The sequence below is a fragment of the Astatotilapia calliptera genome, chromosome 19, assembly GCF_964374335.1.
Source record: "Astatotilapia calliptera chromosome 19, fAstCal68.1, whole genome shotgun sequence".
NCBI lineage: Eukaryota > Metazoa > Chordata > Actinopteri > Cichliformes > Cichlidae > Astatotilapia > Astatotilapia calliptera.
Genome location: NC_137440.1, coordinates 3,805,483 through 3,826,433, shown reverse-complemented (window position 1 = coordinate 3,826,433; position 20,951 = coordinate 3,805,483). Strand labels below are relative to the sequence as shown.

At 41.0% G+C, this 20,951-nt stretch overlaps 1 protein-coding gene across 1 annotated transcript in view; it reads right to left on the bottom strand.

The window, feature by feature from the left end:
• hectd1 (HECT domain containing 1) overlaps nucleotides 1-20,951 on the bottom strand; it is a 46,790-nt gene that overhangs the window by 5,787 nt on the left and 20,052 nt on the right. Inside the window, exons 22-37 of the mRNA XM_026191824.2 lie at nucleotides 19,608-19,820; nucleotides 18,003-18,113; nucleotides 17,752-17,918; nucleotides 17,325-17,501; nucleotides 13,351-14,358; nucleotides 11,316-11,537; nucleotides 10,146-10,279; nucleotides 9,850-10,006; nucleotides 9,050-9,120; nucleotides 8,454-8,605; nucleotides 8,319-8,373; nucleotides 8,008-8,236; nucleotides 3,079-3,161; nucleotides 2,637-2,764; nucleotides 2,022-2,223; nucleotides 1,756-1,893 (exon numbers count right to left, since the gene is read on the bottom strand). Coding sequence (XP_026047609.1) covers nucleotides 1,756-1,893; nucleotides 2,022-2,223; nucleotides 2,637-2,764; nucleotides 3,079-3,161; nucleotides 8,008-8,236; nucleotides 8,319-8,373; nucleotides 8,454-8,605; nucleotides 9,050-9,120; nucleotides 9,850-10,006; nucleotides 10,146-10,279; nucleotides 11,316-11,537; nucleotides 13,351-14,358; nucleotides 17,325-17,501; nucleotides 17,752-17,918; nucleotides 18,003-18,113; nucleotides 19,608-19,820 — 3,247 coding nt within the window. The remainder of the gene's footprint in view (nucleotides 1-1,755; nucleotides 1,894-2,021; nucleotides 2,224-2,636; nucleotides 2,765-3,078; nucleotides 3,162-8,007; nucleotides 8,237-8,318; nucleotides 8,374-8,453; nucleotides 8,606-9,049; nucleotides 9,121-9,849; nucleotides 10,007-10,145; nucleotides 10,280-11,315; nucleotides 11,538-13,350; nucleotides 14,359-17,324; nucleotides 17,502-17,751; nucleotides 17,919-18,002; nucleotides 18,114-19,607; nucleotides 19,821-20,951) is intronic.

The window sequence follows — 20,951 nt, the reverse complement described above, 5'->3', positions numbered from 1 at the left end:
ATCATAAATTTGGATATCTGCCGATACCGATATGAATCCGATATAGTGTTTTTTAATCAACAAAACTGTTTTTTAAATATCTTGCTGCATTTTGTATAAGTTCATACTCAAGTTTAAAACAACAACTACACTAAAGCTATTCTGTTATACCTGTATGCAAAAAAAAAAAATTTCATAGTTCAGCAATACTGATCAATCTAATAAACTTAAACCTACACCATCCTCCCTATTCTGGTATTTTAAAGAGTACTTAGCGTAAATATTAAGCAACCTAACTAATAGGGTTCCAACTCCCAGCAACAACAAAAATAAATAAATAAAAAATAGGGAACCACCCCTCACGCTCCACCTCATGATGCTTAATCGACGTAATCAACCTTAATTTGATGCAGTGTGGGAAAAAAAAAAGCACAGAAATCAATTATTTTTCAAGAAATATTAAATAGATTCAACATCTTTCTTCAACAAAATTGCAGACTGCACAGATGGTACCTTCCCAAAGGAAAAAGTACTATAGCTTACTAGGGTATATATATTAGACTTAATAGTCACTATATACAGTAATTGACTTCCATTCATTTTACATCAAATTAAAACTTTGGGTGTAAGATTCGGATAATAATTTATTAAAAGCTCGACATTTTAAATGAGAATAAGAAAGAAAAGTATGTCTTTGTGCCCCCTTTTCCCTGTTAATGCCCTATCGGCCCCCCTGGCTAAACTTTGCTAGATCCGCCCCTGCACAGTTACCAGCCGTCAGCTACGTAGAAAAAGATCCTCGAGTAGAAAGTAATATTAAATACATTCTAACAACAGCTGATCAAGCTTAAACGTGCTGCTGTTGTTCAGCCGCTGGTTTCCTCTTTCTGGTGCAAAGTGGGCCAAAAACAAACCAGAGAGACGGACTCGCGACAGAAAAGCCGATCAGCTGATCATTAAGCAGTTTCATGATTGAAGTAGCAGCCAGAAGAGGCAGTCGCTCCATATATCGTTTGGTAAGCTTAACGCAGGAATGCTTTACAAACATTCAGAGATGGACTTACACACTTGCTTTACTTCTCTCGGGATAACTTTGTCGGAGATGAAATGCCGGGTTGCTAGCGAAGCTCCAAATGCTATCCAGACCACCGACAGGTCCCGCATGCCACAGCCGCTCTATCACGTGATGCATACTGCTCCGACGTGCTAACGTTCTGAGGTGAGTTACGGCGTGTTGCAAGTTTTGTGAGGTGCTTTCGTGATATTTAATGGATCGGATTACATTTTTTATTTTTCTCCGATATCCGATCCAGTAATTTAGGTCAGTATCGGATTCATATCGGTATCGGCTGATATCCAAATTTATGATATCGGTATTGGACATAAAAAAGTGGTATCGTGCCATCTCTACTTCTTACATAAAAAAAAGCATCATCACTGTCACTGTTTGATAAATTTATCCCTATTTTTAAACTTACATTATTTTCCCTTGCTTAATGACCACTGGCTTTTAATGCCACCTTCAAATTTGATCACAGCTACTAAGACAGATTAGCACTGACATTACAACATTTAAATATATAACACTAATGCTACTGCTACTACTACTAATAATAATAATAACAACAGCAACAATAACAACCCTTTTCTATTATTATTTTGCCATACTAACCTCATTGTTTGATCCTCATTTTAATGTCTCCTAATATGACAGAATGGGATTCTTCACCAACTTTACTTTTAAACCTGTCACTTTGTGAACGTGGTAATACTGACCTGTCGTGACTCATCGTCAGGGAAGTCATCATCACACAGCCAGATTCCCAGTGACGTTTTCTGAAACTCTGCAGCCACCAGAGCATAAAACTCCAGAGTTGGACCGAGACCCGTTCCCTCCTCACCCTGAAACTCCACCTGGAAACACACACAGACACACTTAGCCTGGCATGCCACGGACCGATAATTGTAATGCATGTTGCAAATCTAGCAGTAGACACAGAAGGTTTTCTTTTGTGATTTGTTAAAAACAAACCACCTCTCACCTCTAGCACAGACTTTTGGTCAGCATGGATGTGCATGACGGACTCAGCCCATTCCATCATAGTCTCTCCTCTGGGAACTTTCACTCGTTCATGTTTCAGTCGACCCACCCTGAAGTCACCAGGATCGTCCCGCCGCACTGTGGTGGACGGCCGAGAACGCTCCATGGTTGCCTCTCGACGGTTCTGGAGCCACACAATTGCCCTGCAGACAGAGTGGGGTCAGAGGCCAGAGTGTTGGAAGTACACCAACAGGACGTGGTCTTCAAGGTTAAACTTTAAAAAGGCCAAATTCAAATGTCGATAACGGGACTTTCTACCGTCTTTGAAGACCAAAATGCTAAATCTGTCAGTCATAAAATTATGTTTTCAAAGAGTCACATTTAAATCGATAACAAAAGAAATTGTTGTCGATTTTATTTTATTATTTTACTTTACAATTTTTATGTTATAAGCACAAAGGAGCACATTTTTAAGTTGTGTTGTGAGGGTCTCTCCCTTGTAATATCAAGTGTCTTGAGGGAACTACTGCTATGGACTGGAGCTATACAAATAAAACTGAGCTGAGATGCCTCAAGTTATGTGTGGTATGTTTGTTTACTCCTGTATCACACTCACCTGGAGGCTCCAAAAGCAGTGCAGGTAAAATAGAGCTGTCGGGTCTCAAAAGGGATGAGGAAAGGACACTTGGAGGTGAGTTGTTCACACCAGTCGGGCAGCGCTCCACTTGCAAGGGCTAGAGGCTCCTGGTAAACCAAAACATTCAATTAAAACCTGACATCGTTAACTAATGAACTATAGCACTCACTGGAGCTTGTATTGCATTTAGGGTTTTTTCCACCATAATTGTCTGAGGTTTCAGCAGGTTACACATTTTAATCACTATACTGAAACCTGGTGTTGCACGTTGTGCACTACAACACATTATGTTAACAGAAAAGGGAGTTGTGATTTTTGACAATATTGAAAGGCCAACTTTTTAGAGACTTTCAAGAAGTCTTTTTTAAGGAAGTCTTGAAATTTTCAGATTGATGAAATGACAAAAATGGAACAAACTGACCTCAATCTGTTGCAGGATCTTTGTAGTGATTTTTTTGCTGGTGAAATCTTCAGGAGATGCATTGAACTGAAGCTCATCTATATCTGCAAACACAATTTCAAGATTTTGAAATGAGAGCCCCATTCCCCCCTCAAACCTCCAAGTTAAGTCCCCATTTTTAACAAATACAACCATGCAAACATTTCAACATAAGCAACTATTTTAACCTTTTCCTTGAAGCTAGTTTATCATACCATGGTATTGCCCCTTTCTAAAGATATTTTATAAAGGGGAGACGGCAGACTGCAAACCTACACATACTCCCGTCCAGTACCCTGGAAACCTGAAAGCACATAACTTGAATACCACTGGTTGACTAGCCGACCAGAATAGGGAAGGGAGCAACAGCAGAGTTTACCATGAAGAAAAAAACCACACATCTTGAAACTTAAAAAAAAAAAAATACATAAAATAATGTGGGTGGAAAAATACATTATGGAAAGTACAGAGAGTGGTTGCACACACTTTTCATGTTTTTAAACAATTGGTTTTCACTTCAAGTAGGGACTAATAAGTGTATACTTCTGCCTACTCCTTTTCAAACAAAAGAATGGAATGATATTTTGTAACGATTGTGAACTAAGTAAGTAAGTCAAATTTATTTATATAGCACATTTCACAGATAAAATAAAAAATAAAAAAAAATCACAAAGTGCTTTACAATAAGATCAGACATACAAGTTAAAATTAATTAAAAGCCCGTTTGTATAAAAATGTCTTCAGCTGCTTTTTAAAGGAGTCAGTAGAGTCTAGACAGCGTAAAGACAACGGCAGAGAGTTCCACAGCCTAGGTGCCAGTGCCTGAAAAGCTCGATCCCTACGTGTTTTAAACCTAGTACGTGGGATCACCAGTAGCCTCTGACTTGAAGACCTAAGTGCTCGGGATGAAGCATGAGGTTTCAACAGGTCAGAGATATACTGGGGAGCTTCACCGTGCAGAGCTCTAAAAGTTACAACTAAAATTTTAAAATGAACCCTAAAATTTACAGGCAACCAATGAAGACAAGCCAAAACTGGAGTAATGTGTGACCTCTTGTTTGTACCAGTTAAAAGTCTTGCCGCTGCATTCTGTACAGACTGAAGGCGATCCAGAGCTGATTTGTTGAGACACGTAAAAAGACCGTTACAAAAATCCAAACGAGAAGAGATAAAAGCATGAATAATCATCTCAAGTTCTGCCTTTGACACCAGTAGCTTGAGTTTAGAAATGTTTCTTAGATGATAAAAACAGTTCCGGACAAGTTGTTTAGAGTGTTTCTCAAGAGACATTGAACTGTCAAATATAACACCTAAGTTTCTGAGACTCGACTGAAATGAAGGGTCTAAAAAACTGATATGCTGCCTAATTTCTGAGAGCATGTGATCAGGTGCAATAATCAAAGTTTCTGTTTTATCTGCATTTAACTGAAGGAAATTGTCATTTAACCATTGTTTGATTTCTGACAGACAATTATTTAAACAAGACAATTTAAACTACTCAGAAGCTTTGAAAGAACAGTACAACTGAATGTCATCAGCATAGAGATGATAAGAAATGTTATTGTAACGTCTGATAATGTGGCCTAGAGGGAGTATATACAGCAAAAAGAGAATAGGACCTAAAACAGATCCTTGAGGTACCCCAGAAGGCAGAACTGATGTTTCCGACAGCACATGATTTATACAGACAGTAAAGGATCTCTGAGATAGATACGACATAAACCATTTTAAAACAACACCAGTAATCCCAAACAAGTCCTTCAGCCTATTTATCATGATGCTGTGATCAACAGTATCAAAAGCAGAGCTGAGATCCAACATAACCAGAACAGAGAAGTATTAATTATTTCCAGAATACAGGGGCCAATAGAATCAAACACACTAATGAAAAATGATGGAGGAAGTACATCAAGGTGGCTTGAAGTCAGTTTCATTCGACCAAGCAGAGCACTGATGTCCTGTAAGGTAACAGGAGTAAAAGAGGACCAGGTATCAGAGGTAAGCAACGTGTCAGTGTGATACTGAGAGGATGATGGAGAAATATTAGACCTGACAGCAGCAACCTTATTAACAAAATAGTTTAAAAAGTCATTACAATCAGATTTAGTATAGACTGGTACATGAGGAATATCAGGAGAGACAATACTCTGGGATTTTTCTTTTTTGAAGCTATTAGATTAGCAAAATATTCCGTTCTGGCATTTTTTATCATGTCGTTAAGTGAGAAAATTGATTCCTTGAGATGTACCCTATGGACCTCAAGCTTGGAAGCCTTCCATAAACGTTCTAATTTGCGACAATATCTCCTAAAATTTCGAATACTTTCATTTATCCAAGGACAGAAATTTGAAGAAGAATGGACAACATTTAGTTTCAGAGGTGCCACCGTATCTAAAATAGATTTACATTGATTGTTAAAAGACAAAATAAGTGAATCCATATCATTTTGAGCCATGCGAGGGACAAACATGGCAGAAAACCTTCTAGCAGCATCCTGGTTTATAATCCGCCTTTGGATCATCAATTTAGGAGGTGAAGGATCCACGTAAAATGACAAATTAAAGAATATACAACTATGGTCACTCACATGGACATCTTCCACACATACATCATGTATATTTAAACCCAGGAAGAAAACAAGATCAAGAGTGTGGCCCTTCGTATGTGTGGGGCCAGAAACATGCTGCTTAAAGTTAAAAGACTCAGTGATAGTGATGAGCTCAGCAGCAGTGTTACAGGAAGCGTCATCAATATGAAGGTTTAAGTCTCCCAATATTACAACCTTCTCCAGTTTAATGATCGATGTCAGAAGGTCGTTAAATTCAGTTAGAAAGACCCCAGCAGGTCCAGGAGGTCAATAGATTAAAATACAGTAAAAGGTTTTCAGAGAACCGACCTTCATCATCTGTGACTCAAATGAAGAAAAGAAGTCCGAGGTCACCAGTTTGCATATGAGTTTGTCCTGGTAAACAGCAGCAAGTCCTCCACCACGTCCTAAAAGACGCGGAGTTCCAATGACAGAACAGCCAGACGGGCAGATTTCATTCAAGTGGACGTAATCCTTATTTTGCTGCCAAGTCTCAGTCAGACACATAAAATCTAGAGACTCTTTAATAAAAAGATCATTTAGAATAAATGATTTGTTCGTTATAGAGCGAACGTTAAGCAGGGCGAACCGAATTGATGACAGTTTATCTGCGGAATCTACAGCTGACTGCAGCGGTACTTGAATTAAACACCTGTGCAAACCTGTGGACCTGCCGGGCAGGGCGGCGACTCCAGAGTTGGGAAAAACCTTGATCGATGAGCAGACGTAGCTGTCACCAGCAAAACGGAAAATGGATGACGGACACAGAGTGAGCAAACTGCTTTCGAGCCATGGGGCTCGGGTCCCAGGCGGCGGCGTAACATCCCCAACAAAGGACAGGAGAGGAACTGGTCGCAGGCACCGAGAGTCACCCCACAGCCAAGCAGCTAGCCCCCGGTACCTTCTCCGTTTCACCTGGACGCCGGCCCTCGTTCCCCTTTTTCGTCTCTTGAGGGTGTAAATGCCGCGGGTTGTGCACAGTAGCACGCAGTCAGGTGCGGAACACTCCAGAGGAGGAGGAAAGGTTTTTCTGTAGCTGTCCCAGCTGTCACAGTAGATCTCCATTGAGTCTTTGATGTTTAACAGTGTATCCCGATCATAAATTAAAGCAGCAGGAGAAACGTCAGAATACAAAAGAGCAAAAAGTGTCTCTTGACACACCAGGCGTGTTTGAAATAAAAATGAACTGAACTCTTTGTATGTTAAGCAACTCTTCTCCATGGCTGGTTGATCGACCAACAAGAGCACGAGTAAGAGTGGCCCACACAGTACCATATGCTTTATATCCTTTATATCCTCGATCTGGCAACAGACATGATGTTTGTAGCTCTCTACAGCCAGTGCATTGCCAATGGAGAATCATGCACAGTAGCCTCTGCTGACCACTGTTAATTAGCAGGAGGATTTATAGCTGATATTGACAAACATTGGCTCTGTTGACGTATTTATTGGCAATCAGCATTTTCTGATGTTTACGCACTGTGCTAAAGAAAAGGTCAAAGAGCTAAAAGACAGTTACACTTTTTTTTTTAAATGAAGATTTTTGTTTTTCTTTGGGATAAAGTTGTCACATACTGTCACATATTCTCATTGTGTCATGCACTCGTCATTTAAATAACATTTTTCTAATTCTACTCACCACTTAAAACACTTGTCATATTTTAACCATACATTGATACAATACCTGATAGTGGATATCACACTAAGTTTGCACTTAGGGGCTGACAGATTATAGTGGCTGATGTCAGATCACGCTGTGTTGTATTACTTGCTTTCTGCCATGCATGTGGAACAGACATAGTACAATACCCATAGTACGAGGATTTTACACCGTCACGTTTCCGTATTCCGTAGAAGCGTATTCACACCTGATGACCTGTGATAAGATATGTACAGCCTTGTCTGCACCCATACACCTCTGTCATCACAGTATTCCATCAGTTCTTACGTTCGTCACTTCTCTAAGAAGTCCTCTGCCAAGTCAGGCTAGATCACTGCTGCTAGTTAGCTCTTTTGTCTGTTGAATTAAAGCTAAGCTTAATTGTCCACGTTGTTCTTAGACAATCCTTAGGCAAAATTCTCATTTGCCTAAGGATTGTCCAACGCACCATTCTCATTTACCCAATTTCATTCCAAATGCAGGTACTACATATAATCATTAATGTGGTTAAAGTGGAAATGTTGAATAAACTGTTTTGTTTTCATGTATTTTATAGTCCCAAAAGTCCCCAAAAATGCTACAGATTTAAGGAAAATGCGCGTGTACATTAGACCCAGTAGCATAAAAGCAGTGTGTTCCAGTGTGCAACTGAGTGTTTTCGTACCCTCCTGCAACGTGCGCGTGTTAGCAGCCGAGTCTCCTCCGATGATGTAGAGGATCCGCAGTAGCTGCAGGACATCCTCCACTCCACAGGCATTCTGGCTGCATCCTGCCTTCGCCTGCGCAACCTCCCTGGCACCGCCCAGAATCTCACTGCTCTGATTGGCTGAAACTGAACTGGGGCTCAGGCCACCAGAACGGCCCCCGACCCCAATGCTGTGTTCACAAAACTCCTGTGAAGAGGAACAGATCCGAGGTCAATGAAGAGACATCAGACATCCGTCAGACATAAATAGAAAACTTGGACAGACTCACCATCTTTCCACTCTCCTTCTCTTTATCAGAGTCTTTCAGCTCTCTGTACATTATCCTGCATTAAAAACAGAAGTCAACAATTGTCCAAGACCTGTCAAATGCAGTAAAGTTTGCATCAGATGTCTCCTCTCTTACGTGTACGTGGGCTCCCAGATGCGCCTCAGTTTATCCGTCTTGACAGCTCCGTTGCAGGAGAGCTGCAGCAGCCGCTGGACATAGAAGAAGATGGTGGACCTGTAGTTGGTAAGAGGAAGCTCCACCTCCCGGGTTGTACCCAGCCCAGCCACCTGAACACACAGACAGGACAGATACAACAACTCTTTTCCAAAAATATACACGCAATAAAGGAAAAGGATAAATGATATAAAACTGAATATGTTCCTAAAATTATTTTGGTACCAATTAACTTTCATTTTAAATGCAACATGAGGGTATTTTTTGTTTGTTTGTTTGTTTGTTAAATCAACTACCATGGCAATTTTTGCACAGCACTGCAAAAATCTGAGGATACAAACGTGCTTAAACATTGTGACCATCCTGTGATCGCACAGACAGACTGATAGACTGGGCAAAAGAAAGAGTATTCTGTGGATGAATCACCAATGACAGCTGGGAAAGGAACTGACTGTATCCTACAAAATATACTCAAAGTCTTCTGCTGATTAAACTGAAATAATTATTTTAAGGGGAAAAAAAAACATTTCATTTGAGCACCAAGTAATTTATCTTACCTTAAGGGTGAGAGCGAGGTGAGGAGAGGGAGCACACTCCACCTCCTCCTGAACCTCGGATCGAGGAGTCCCTGGACCAAGGGAGACAGAGAAACCCCTTTTTAAAAACATGGATGGAACATTACACTGCAGACCTTTCATAAAAGAGTTTATTTTTCTTTGAAAGAATGATGATTTCAGATCTAACTAAGATCTCAAATAAACAACTGAACTCTGAAAAAGATTTCTACACCAGTAGTCAAAATTTCTGTGCAAGTTCTATAGCCTCAAGGATTCTTTCAGTCCTCATTTCCTGACTTGTATTTTTGGTTAAATATCTTCTATTTATACTACTCCATTAATATCCATAAATACTCTCTCTACCCGTTTCAGCCTTTAACATCAACAAGGTGTTAAACAGAATATGCTACATTGAGAAAACAAATCAGTTGGGTCCATCATAACATAGAACTTTTATTCAACAAAATGAAAAATGAACTTAAAACTAATTTCCTGTACTGCAATTATTAGTTCAGTGGTTGGTCAGATAAACAACAGGAGGCACCTGCCATTTAACTGATCACCAGTCCGTGTCATTAAAACGCCACAGAAGAATAGGATATGTGACATTAGAAGTAATATTTTTCTAATATTAATTACTGTTTAAATAAAATCATATTAGCATTGCTGCAGGACTATCACGTGATGTCAAAGCTTTGACAACTAACAAAATAACAAATAAATGCCAACAACAGCATTTACAGAAACTAGCTGAAAGTCCTGTCATGAGCAAACACTTCCTCCTTTGCATTTTTTTTTACCTGGAGGAGGGATCTCCAGGTCTGTGGTCTGCTGGACATTGGTTCTTCCTGGTCGGGGGTCAAAGGCAGGAACCAGAGCAGAGAATTGCCTCTTTAGGACAAAGTCGTCATCCCATGTCCTCCTGCGTCCTCCTTTGGTCTCATACTCCTCCTCTTCCTGCAGAACAGCAGTGACATAGTCACCCCTCTGAAGGGCTTTTGTACAAAACATCCACAGCTACAGCGAGAGATCATCTTTGAATCATCGGGGGGAAAAAACCCAAATCTTTAAAATAAGCCCAGATCTATTTACGTACCAGGACCTCCTCATACTCTTGATCCTCCTGATTGTCATCTTCGTTCTCGTCATCATCGTCATCAGGCTCTGGGAGGTCCTCCTCATCATCCAGCTCAGCCAACAGTGTGTTGGCACGGCAGCTGTCCAGAAAGTCTAAAGGGAGAGAAAATGAGCGGATGGACATGAAGTCGGTTAAACAACTGAGAATAAGGGAAAGAGGGGAAGATGGCGCTTGGCACACATGTTGATAAATTCTAGAAACATGAGCTTAGGTTTGGTTAATTCTGGTCCGGTTTATCCAAATCCAACCAGTTACTATACATATTATACAAAGACATGCAAAGACAGTCTTAAATGATCAATGTTTATGTGTTTTAATGATCTCTGCACGTTTTCTATTATAAAGATGTAACTGGTGTTATGACTTGTTCTAAAGAGCATGTACACACACAAGCAGGGAGGTAGTAACGTAGCGGTCCCCAACCTTTTTTGCGCCACGGACCGGTTTATGCCCGACAATATTTTCAGGGACCGGCCTTTAAGGTGTCGCGGATAAATACAACAAAATAAAACTAGTACCGGTACCGAAAAAAAGAAGATTTATTCATAACACACGTGAAAAGACCCAGGAAAACTGAGTTAACGATAAAAACGATAACAAACTAATGCTGAAAACCGAAAACCCTGAAAACCATACATTTCACACCTGAGCCTCAACTCTTGCGGCCCGGTACCAAACGACTCACGGACCGGTACCAGTCCGAGGCCCGGGGGTTGGGGACCGCTGTAGTAACGTGATCGTGAACCTGGGAACAAGTGTTAGTGTCACCGTTTGCCTTTAATAACTTTGCTTAAATATATGATTATGTTTAAAAGCAAAACTACTTGGTTTAAAGATTTGCGTCAAGATATGCATTGTAAGGGCTCACAGGACGAGAGCGAAACAAGCTGTCTCCAAGATGCCAGTTGTTAAGATTTTCAAGGGGATTTTCACCATCAAGCTGAAAATGATTTCTATGTTTTTCTTTTCTGTTATATTTACAAATAAAATTAAGGCTAAGCTCTATGCTCCTATCTGCTAACTTTTACACAGTTCAGGTAACCAGTGTGCTGACTTATATGAGAGACAATAGGCAGCACAAGTTAGCTGAAGCAGGCTCAGTGAGTGAGTGAGAGTGTGGTCACCAACCATAGAGAGAGAACTCGGCCTCCTGGCCCGTGTCGCTCTCGCTGGATGTAGACGTCAGGCTGGTTGTAAGGGTGTTGCTTAGTAACTGGCCCACCGACAAACCCGTGGTGGCTGTGGCTACATTATTGCTGCTGGTTACTATGGAGGTGGACATGGTAACGGTGGAGGTGGTGCCAGTGGTGGTGAGGTTAGGAAAGCTCTGAGCACCCATGAGAGGAGAAGCTGCAAACAAACACACACACAAAAACAAACAAATGGTGGTTAGTTTGTCAGAAACCAAAGAAACAAAGCAGCAGGTGAAGCTCGTTATGCTCCAGTCATCTAACTGGAAACAGCTGATTGGCTGGAGGCAGCTCATGCGGTTTACCCAGTGATCCAGAGGAACGATCCTCCACATGTGGTCTGAGTAACTTTGGACTTAAAAATACTACGAGATAATATTTGAAGCTGAGAACAAGCATCTTCACACAGCCATTCAAACAGCAAACTCAGCTTACTGAATCGTGCCCTCTGAGTAAATAGTGCATCCGTTCCTAATTTTAAAAGCAATTCTAAACACACATCCTGTGGTCTCCGCCTCACTGACCCAGTTTGGGAACTTTATTTGTTACTAAGTGTCATTATTAGTTTGTGTAAAACTCTAATCCACTCCATTATTCATCTAGTACAGGGGTCAGCAAACCTGGGCACACGTGCCACAGCTGGCACGCCAAGGGTTAACTGATGGCACAACCATAGGGTGTTTTTTTGTTTTTATGGGCTGATGTTTTGGTTTTTTTTTTTTTTTTGGGGGGGGGGGGGGGGGGGGGGTGTAACGGTATAAACAGTGAAAGGTGCTGGATTGGCCAGATGCTGGCCGATGTGTAAGAATAACTCAACTCAATAACATATGTATCTCTGTATTAACAAACATGCCATATTGACCCAGTTTATTTATTTTTTTAATTTATTTTTTTAAGGTTTCTCTCATGCACTACGGTGGGTTACCCAGTGCCGGTCCAGCAATGGACAATGGATTAAGTAAATGCTACAGTTGCATGTTTTACTATAAATTTGCTGATTTGTGATAATGACATACTAACACATTAACACATATGCCACACTCATGGAAAGTGCACTTAACTAGAAGGAAAAAATAAAAAAAATGTTTTTATAAAAGAAAAAAAAAAAAAGGGAGAGAGAGAAAAGGATTTTTAAACTCCTGGTCTAGTGTAAGGGGCTTGGAAATAAAACCGTCTGGAGAAGAAGTTTCTCAGATGAGAGGTGAAACGTCTTCAAGCAACTTAAAGAAGTCCAGACGTAGTCTAAGGAGCTTGGAAAGAATAGCGTCTGGACTTCTTTAAGTTGCTTGAAGACGTTTCACCTCTCATCTGAGAAACTTCTTCTCCAGACACTTTTCTTTCCAAGCTCCTTAGACTACGATGACCTGGATGACTGAGAACCTTCACAGGCAATTCCTGGTCTACTTTGTGCAACGTTTTAGTGGAAGAAGTACTGCCACTGATTATTCTCAAAGCAGTAGGCTGTGGTTGGGCTGACTGCTGTGGTGGTTTCTATTATCGTCGACTCTAGGTAACACACCAACTGTGGACCTGAATTTTAAAACAATGAAATGATTAACATTTTAAACATGAGAATGAAATATGGAAAATTATTTTACCAAGATTACTAAAAATTGAAGAAGGTCCAGACAAAAAAAAAAAAAAAAATGTTTTGAAGTATTACCCATGAGTTTGTTTTTTGCATTTTATACCGATCAGTGCATTTCAGAATCGGTGCCTGTGACGACTCATATATTGCTTTTGTGGCAAATATTTAATAAGTTATATGCACCATGTATCACCATTCAGCTGAACAATGTTGCCATACGCCCCAGCTCCAACTCAAAAGATAATTAGATTGTAATACTCAAGTTATTTACTTGCTGGCAGTACCCGTGATGTTCCGTGATAGTGGACTGAGGTGTAATACCAGTCTTTTAATGGTATGTTGTAAGAATATTGTAGTATTAGTGCAGTAATCCTGCTGTACTCACTGGCAGTACTCATGACGTTTCTGCCCAGCGTGTTGGTGTTGTTGTCGCTGCTGCTGCGGCTCAGGTTCATGTTATTTGTGGCATTGGTGCGCGACATGTTGGGTGCGCGGCGGACGAAGGACTCCATCAAGCTGGCCTCGCGAGATGACAAATTAGGGACGCTGGCACTGGAGCTCATGGGAGCGCCAGCAGCCAAGAGGGAGCTGACCGATAGCCGGGCATTAGCCACCGAGCACATAGGCCTCTGGGAAGGCGTGTCCTTGCTAGATGACTCCGACACCGAGCTGACATCAGGGGAGCTCACGCTCACTAGCCCCATGGAGATCGCTGTTGCCGGGTCAGTGGTGGCCATTGCTGTGGATGAGTCTTTGTTTCTGGTTTCATCTGCTGTGGTGGATGCATCACCAGTAAGTGTGCCTGAGCTGGATGCTGAACCAGATCCGCCCTCTGCTGCAGAGGACAGAACGACAATTGGCTCTTGCTGATGTCCATCAGAGCCAACCCCGCCTCCCATTACTCCTCCTATCCCGGTTCCTTGGTCAAGCACTAGCCCATCAGTTCTTCTGTCCAGTCGCAGACCTCCTGCACCTGGAAAACCAGCGGAGGAACTTAGGCTGATGTCAGAGGAGGAGGCGACACTGCAGACAGAGCTGCTGCTCCCCTTTCTGCTGGAGGAGCTGGCACCCCCAAGCGATGAGGCCCCGCCCTTATCAGGACAGTTATTTTTAACCAGACTGCTCCATGACTGCTGAAGCGAGGATGACGATGTGGAGGAGGAAGATGATGAGGTGGTGGTGGTGGTACCGCCGCCGCTCGCCGCCTGCGTCACAGAGGGTCCCACCGTGGTGGAGGCGGGGCCTGAAACAGTGGATGAGACAGGTTTGGGTGACGGCGCTGTGGCAGGCGACTCAGGGTCGTACCCTGGAGCAAGCTTGAGGTCAAACTTCCCTTCAGCGCCCATACGGTAAGAGTTAGAGCCGCCAGCATCCCAGGTTACATCAATCCAGCCTGGATGGACAGAGAGATGGGAGGGAGACGGACGGATAGATGTCAGAGACCCGAGAGAGAGACAGAGAAAGAGAGACAGTAAGAGAAGTAGACAGCAGAGAAGCAGCTTACAGTCAGAGCAGCTCCACACTGGGCCAGATCAAATACTTTACATGAAATATTGCTTTAGAGTCACAATGAAACAAAGCACTAACTAGCCTGAGAGAAAATATAGAATAGTATAGTGAGAGAAAATTACTATACTTGAGTGTTTTGTTTTGGGGGGTTTGTGGGTGTGGGTGTTAAAACATCTTTTGCCTGATAAAAAGAGTTGTTAACTGACTACCACATTCCCATCTTAGATCCAACAATGTGTCCAAATAACCAATTTTTAAAGAGGAAGGGATATTATTTTAACTAACCAATAACTATAGATAAACAGATTTTCATTAATATATCATTCTTTTTAAATCAACACTGACAAGTACATGTGCCATCATATGGTTTTCAGTTTTGTTTGTTTTGTTTTTTTGTTGTTGTTGCAGTTTTAGGAGTTGAGAGCCAAGCATCTGCTGAGCTACACTCCACAACAGTTAAATTTCCTCCAAGCTCTGTCAGTTTGCTTCCTTGGTCCTGTGGGGTCATCATTTACATGTCACAACTAGGAATAATGGGCAGGAAACTGAATCAAACCACGTACTGGCTCTTTAGAGCACTAGCTCTAGCATTGGCTCTGGGTTTGGTCAAGAGTTTTTTAAAGACAGATTGAACAGTTTTAACTACATTCCTCAAAAATAAATAAATAAAACTTAAAAAAAGAAATAATTAACATTAACTAAATAATAAATAATAAGTGAATATTTGCTGTACTGTTTTTTACTTTATGCTGATAAATATACTAAATATTTAAGTGATGTTTCTTCAGTAGAGTTCACGCAATATAAACCTATTGAACCCATTTGTTCCTTCCTTTGTGTATTGTACAAACAAAATGTACAGAACATAAAATAACATTGCAAAAATATCATGTAATTCCCGATAAGGGTGCCATTTCATTTGATTTTAAAGAACAGCACACTCATTGATGTTGTCTGTTTAAATTTCTAATGTGGGGTTCTGGGTGCAGGTGGAGCAACAAGAGAGAAGAATATGGACATGATCATAGAAAATGACAAAGCAAAAGTAGAAAATACTTCTGGCAAATGCAAAGCATCAAAGATGAAAGGAATTAAACTCAAATAATGACAGTCATCTTGGCTTGTTATGATTTTTTTTTTTTAGAAAAAGAAATGGGGAAAAAATGGAGCTGCTGGTGGTGTATCCATTCGTTCAGCTCACTGAGATTGCATCAGATCTGGGTAAAAAATAAAGGTGAGAAGCACAAATGGGATAGGAAGAGAAAGGAAGAGGAGGAAAAGAACAGGAGAAGAAGAGAAGGAGGAGGAGGAGGAGAGGATGTTTGCCCTTATCTGACTCTCCAGGTTAAATTGTAGAATTGCAATTTCTGGTTTTGAAGCCAAAAGGGAAGACTCCAGAAATCCTGAAACAAAATTATCTCTAAAATTTTTATGTCATTTTTCACTAATTTCACACCTTACAGAAAGAAAAGGGCCCATTTCTTTCAGTATGACTAGACATTCCACAATCTATCCACTCCAACACTAACCATTCCTCCCCATCTGGCCCTGTCAAAAACCACTCAGCTGGATATAATGTTGCTGCTTAAAGTTACAAAAAAACATTACAAACTAATTAAGTTATAACTCACTTGCCAGCTTCATCATGTCAGTTTTTGTTAGGGAAACTGACTAATGATGTGTACATGCGCAAGTTTCACCTACTTTAGCCAATTAGATAAGTTACCACAATCAGGGAGCTGTCCAATTATCCTAGATTCAACAATTCACACTCAACCCTTCATTCTAACAGCCTATCACAGACAGATTTAAACTGAAAGGTATTTATCTACAGAACACTTCCTAAATGCAGATTCCACTTGGCTGTTTACCTTTTACTGTAACCACAGTCCCCTGTGGAGATCAATTAAACCAGTGACATGTGCCTTGTGAACATGAAGCTAAATACAAGAAGAAAAAAAAGACACCGCTGACACATCATCCTTCTGACATCTCAAGGTGAAGAAGGGAGCAGGGAGAAAAGTGTAAACACAGTTGTTCAGTAACCTGCTGTGTTAAAACATATTTTACACAGTACAAAGACCTGGGTGGGGAGGCTGAAGCCAGGGTTTAGATTTTAGTTCCTGAAGACAGAAACAACAGGGCTGAGGCCTGTACTACAAAGCAGGATTTCATCTTACCCAGGTAAGAAGGGTCTAAGGTTTTGTGCCACATTTTCACTGATGCCTTTACAGCATGTCGTAAGTATGTTTAAGTGTTTTACCCATTTCGAAAATGTGTAAAATCTTGTTGTACTTTATTCTAATTCCAAGTCATCTTACACTGGTGGAGTTGCAGCCATAGAGCACAGAACACAAATCAAGAATACCTGTCTAATCACTAACCCTGTAAAGCCTGATGCCTGAAATAATTGCCAGAATATCCTAATTATTTGAAACTGGAGTGTTTATTGAACATTCTGATTTTTTTTTAAGTGTTATTAGTTAAGTGCATATTTGAGTTTTAATATGTATCATTTTGCTACATCTGGCATTTTTTGTGCAATTTATAGCTCACGGTAGCACTGCGTGTCTTAACTGTATTCATCAGGTGTCACTCGACACATGAAACCTCCCTTTTAGACTGGTCAGACATTATCGCCACCCCTTTCATGCGAACGCACAGGAGAAATAACAGGTTGAGCCCGCTTCATAGTACAGGCCCTGGACTCCTGCAAAACATTTTGGAAAATGCACTACAGCAGTTAAACCAGCCGGGATCCACCAGCTGTTGGGTAAACGGTGCATTGTTGTTTTTTTTTCTTTTCTGTTCATCACTTTCTCTTTCATCTGGTATTGTGTGTTTGCTTACCATTGTGAGCCTCTCCAGTAATGGTGCCCTCTCCAGGTGGGTTTCCATCCTGGTCGCGCCACTTCCAGTCGATGCCCCGAACAACCCGTGCCCCTGGTACGATGTACTTCATCACCTGAGAACGAAACAGGCGGCGCTGGCGGCGAAGGTTTGCTTCTGCCTCCTTCACAGCTTTACCTGCAGGACAAAGAGGCAGCCAAATTAAAATCTCACATTTAACCAATTTGACAGTTACTTAGACAAAAAGCCAAAACAGCAAAAGAAAACAAATCAAACCCTGATAGAGGAGGAGCAGTAATGCAAGGCTTTAAGATAAGGTTCATAAAATGTTAAGCTACTGACATAATTTTCAAAAATGACACCAACAACTAAAATCCTCTGGTTGTCAATCACTAGAAGCAAACTGCAACTGAAGCAAAGTTCTCACCCAACTGGTCCTCACAGACTGCAGTGACATTGCCGTACAGCTCAAGTCCAGATAGTGACAGATAGTGTGTCTGGCCGCTGGCGTTCTTTCCCATCTGTTTAATTCTGATGTGCCTCCAGCCCTGCTTCTCTTCTTTAGATGGGTCCAGAGGCCACGTGGCTGTCGACCTGTGAAAACAGTTAGATAAAATTTCAACCATCTATGGACTTTGGTTATTCAGCAGTTTAAATGAATTTAGAGAAAAGTCTTACCCGGGTTCATTTAGGCTGCTGTCATCTACGTGGGTGTAAAGAGTCGTCCAGTTCTGACCATCTTTGGACACCTGAAAGACCCAGTTCCTCAACGCAGAGCGGCCATAACCCCTGCAGGAGGATTAATATTTTAAAAATTAGACATGCTAATTTCATATCTGCCATTTGTCAGGATCTGTGTATGTTAGTTATAGGATGCATAATGTCTTAAAGTCTACTTGTTTCTTCCCCCCTGCAGTTTCAGTGTTTTATTGCATGGAATGGATTAGATTTATCATCCAATATCTCTCAGGAGGTAGGCCCATTCTATTCAATAATGTCTCATTGTGTCATTCTGTTTAGGGCTGCCACTATTAAAATCGTCGACGACCAATTTAATAGTCGACGTGTCGTTTGAAGCTTTGTAAGATCCCAAAAGACGCAGGAATAAGTAGTAGCATTTAAGAGTGTAATAACGGACTGAAACAGAAGATGGCAGCACTGCGTGTACAAGGATGCCAGCTGCCATTAAACCCCCAAGAGGTGTAGAATTGTTACCACACAACTTGGTCAGGTGGTATATTGGTTTTATTTCCTGATGTCTTCAGTAGTTTCTACACTACAACGTGAGGTAATAACTGGCAGACAACGTTTTATTTTTCTATACGACATAATCATGAAAAACGATGATGATGGCGATATTGATGCCAGTATGTTAGAAAAAATTAAGGGACAGGAGCATGTTTCTCACAAGGTTTCATCAACTCCTCTGTTAAGATTACTAATTGGTATGCTTAGTTTCTTGCTTGAAGACTTTTTATTGATTTTATCACAGCAAATACTCTTGCTACAAAGCCATAATTAGAATTGCATGTAAATGGCTTTTTGGCAATAACTTGCTGAAATTAGCAGGGCCTTTTTTTCTAAAAATGGCTTTATCTGTACTCCAAAACAAATATATACTATACACGGGGTGATTTTGGCATGGATAACTTGCACATATATGGCACCATCATGAATAACCTTTGAACTATGTGTAGATCTTCTGTGTACTTCACAGAGGACCCTGCATTGATTTTTTTTTTAACATTTTTTTTAGATTGCTCAAATTCAAGTCATTATTCTGGACCTAGTTTATAGATTTTAATGTTGCACTGATACTAGTGAATGCCTGAAAGAGTAATGCTGAAATGCCATCAAGGCATAAGAAAAGATAAAAGAAAATGTAATCTCTTAGAGTACACAACTGTAATTACATTCAGATCTACTTGTGCATTAATGCCGTGGCAGTGACAAAAACTACAATTTACCCAGCCATTTGTTGGGGTTTTTTTTAGCCTGGATTACGTTTTTAGCCGCCTTGTGTAGCTCAAGATTTGGCTCAGTTTTTACACTTGTAATCTGGTGCCAGACACAAGTAAACACCTAACTGAATATCTTGCATCTAAACTGATTAGCTTAGGATAATTTACGCCAGTTAGAGGCAATCAGACGTTGCCAACACCCAACATTCCTAGATAAACCAAAGTTAGATCTGGAGAGTAAATAGCACCTTCATGATATTTCAGATTCTATATTACCATCTAGATATATGTGTTACATCATATGATGCGCCCATCTTATTACCTGGCATGCCTCAGAGTGTATGCTGAGGGAATGACCCACAGGCCGAGGTCGATAGCAAACCAGGCATTCTTGTCGTCATTCGTGTGGCAATTCAGAGCAGAGCTATCCCGACTGAGAATGTCTTCCAGTCTCCCGTAGGGGAGATTCCGGCCCTCTGAAGAGGTCACCACCACTAGGCCATAAGCTGCGGGGTTCACCCACTCATAGGCAGTCCTGAAGAAAAAAAAAATATTGGTTTACTGGGAAAGAAAACAAAAACAAAACAAAACTCCACTAAAGCTCCCCTAGCTCTAAATGTAAACATCTAAAACGTTGCATTACTTTTTAAAAGAACCGAAGGACTGAACAGAAAAGTGTGAAATATAGCATTTTACATTGATTGCAAGTATACAGAAAAATGATCACAAACCCTAGAAACTTGATTCTGTTTATCTGGACGTAGAGTTTTCATTGGGAGAAACATTTCATTACTCATCCAAGTGACTTCCTTCAGTCTGACCTGATGGCCCACTGTTAGTCAGTGGTGCTAATATCAGTCATTATGCAAATGTACCGTCTATAGGGCTTTGGAGCGCCCCCTCCCACCATGACAGTAGGCCAAACAGAGCACACGGAAGCGTCAGCTATGGTTCGTACGTACTGTGTTGTTGGTTGCAACGTTAGATCACACGATAGGGAAGGCAAGAAGCTGGAAATGGGCTCTCTTTTCATCGTTTCCCCTCCTGGAGGCAACAGGAGGGATCTCATGTATCCGATATTACTAAACGAAGACGTCAGGCTTGGATTGCAGCGGTGAGACTCGGACCGGCACGCAAGGCGAGTGCAACGAAAGCGAAAAAGAGCACCCATCGGAGGTAACCCCCACCCCAAAAACATACAAAATTGTGCTCATTGTACGCTAATCTGCACATAAACTTCAGATGAATCACGCACCTGGAATACTGGTGTACATTTACCTTATGTGTATGCACTAATTTTATTTTACATGCTTTCATTATGCAGCTGCAGAGTATGAAGGTGTGCCCAGTGCAGAAGTAATAGATGAAGATCTGACAGAAGACCAACAACAAAATCACCATGTCACGGAGGCTGTGGACGGGAGTTACTTATATTATGTGAGGGTGAAGACACGACACTGCTTGATAGGAATGTTAAGGTGTGCTGTGTTTTGGTGAATATGTGCCCCAGTGTGGTCGTCAAACCAGGGCCAAATGAAACTTGCTGTTGTTGAATATTCATAAAACTGCTGTGTTGCATGTACAGTTCATTGTAAATAATTGTACTTTCTGTCAAGTGGTTTCAATAAAACAGAAATGAAAAGTACGTTTATTTTTTTATTCAAGA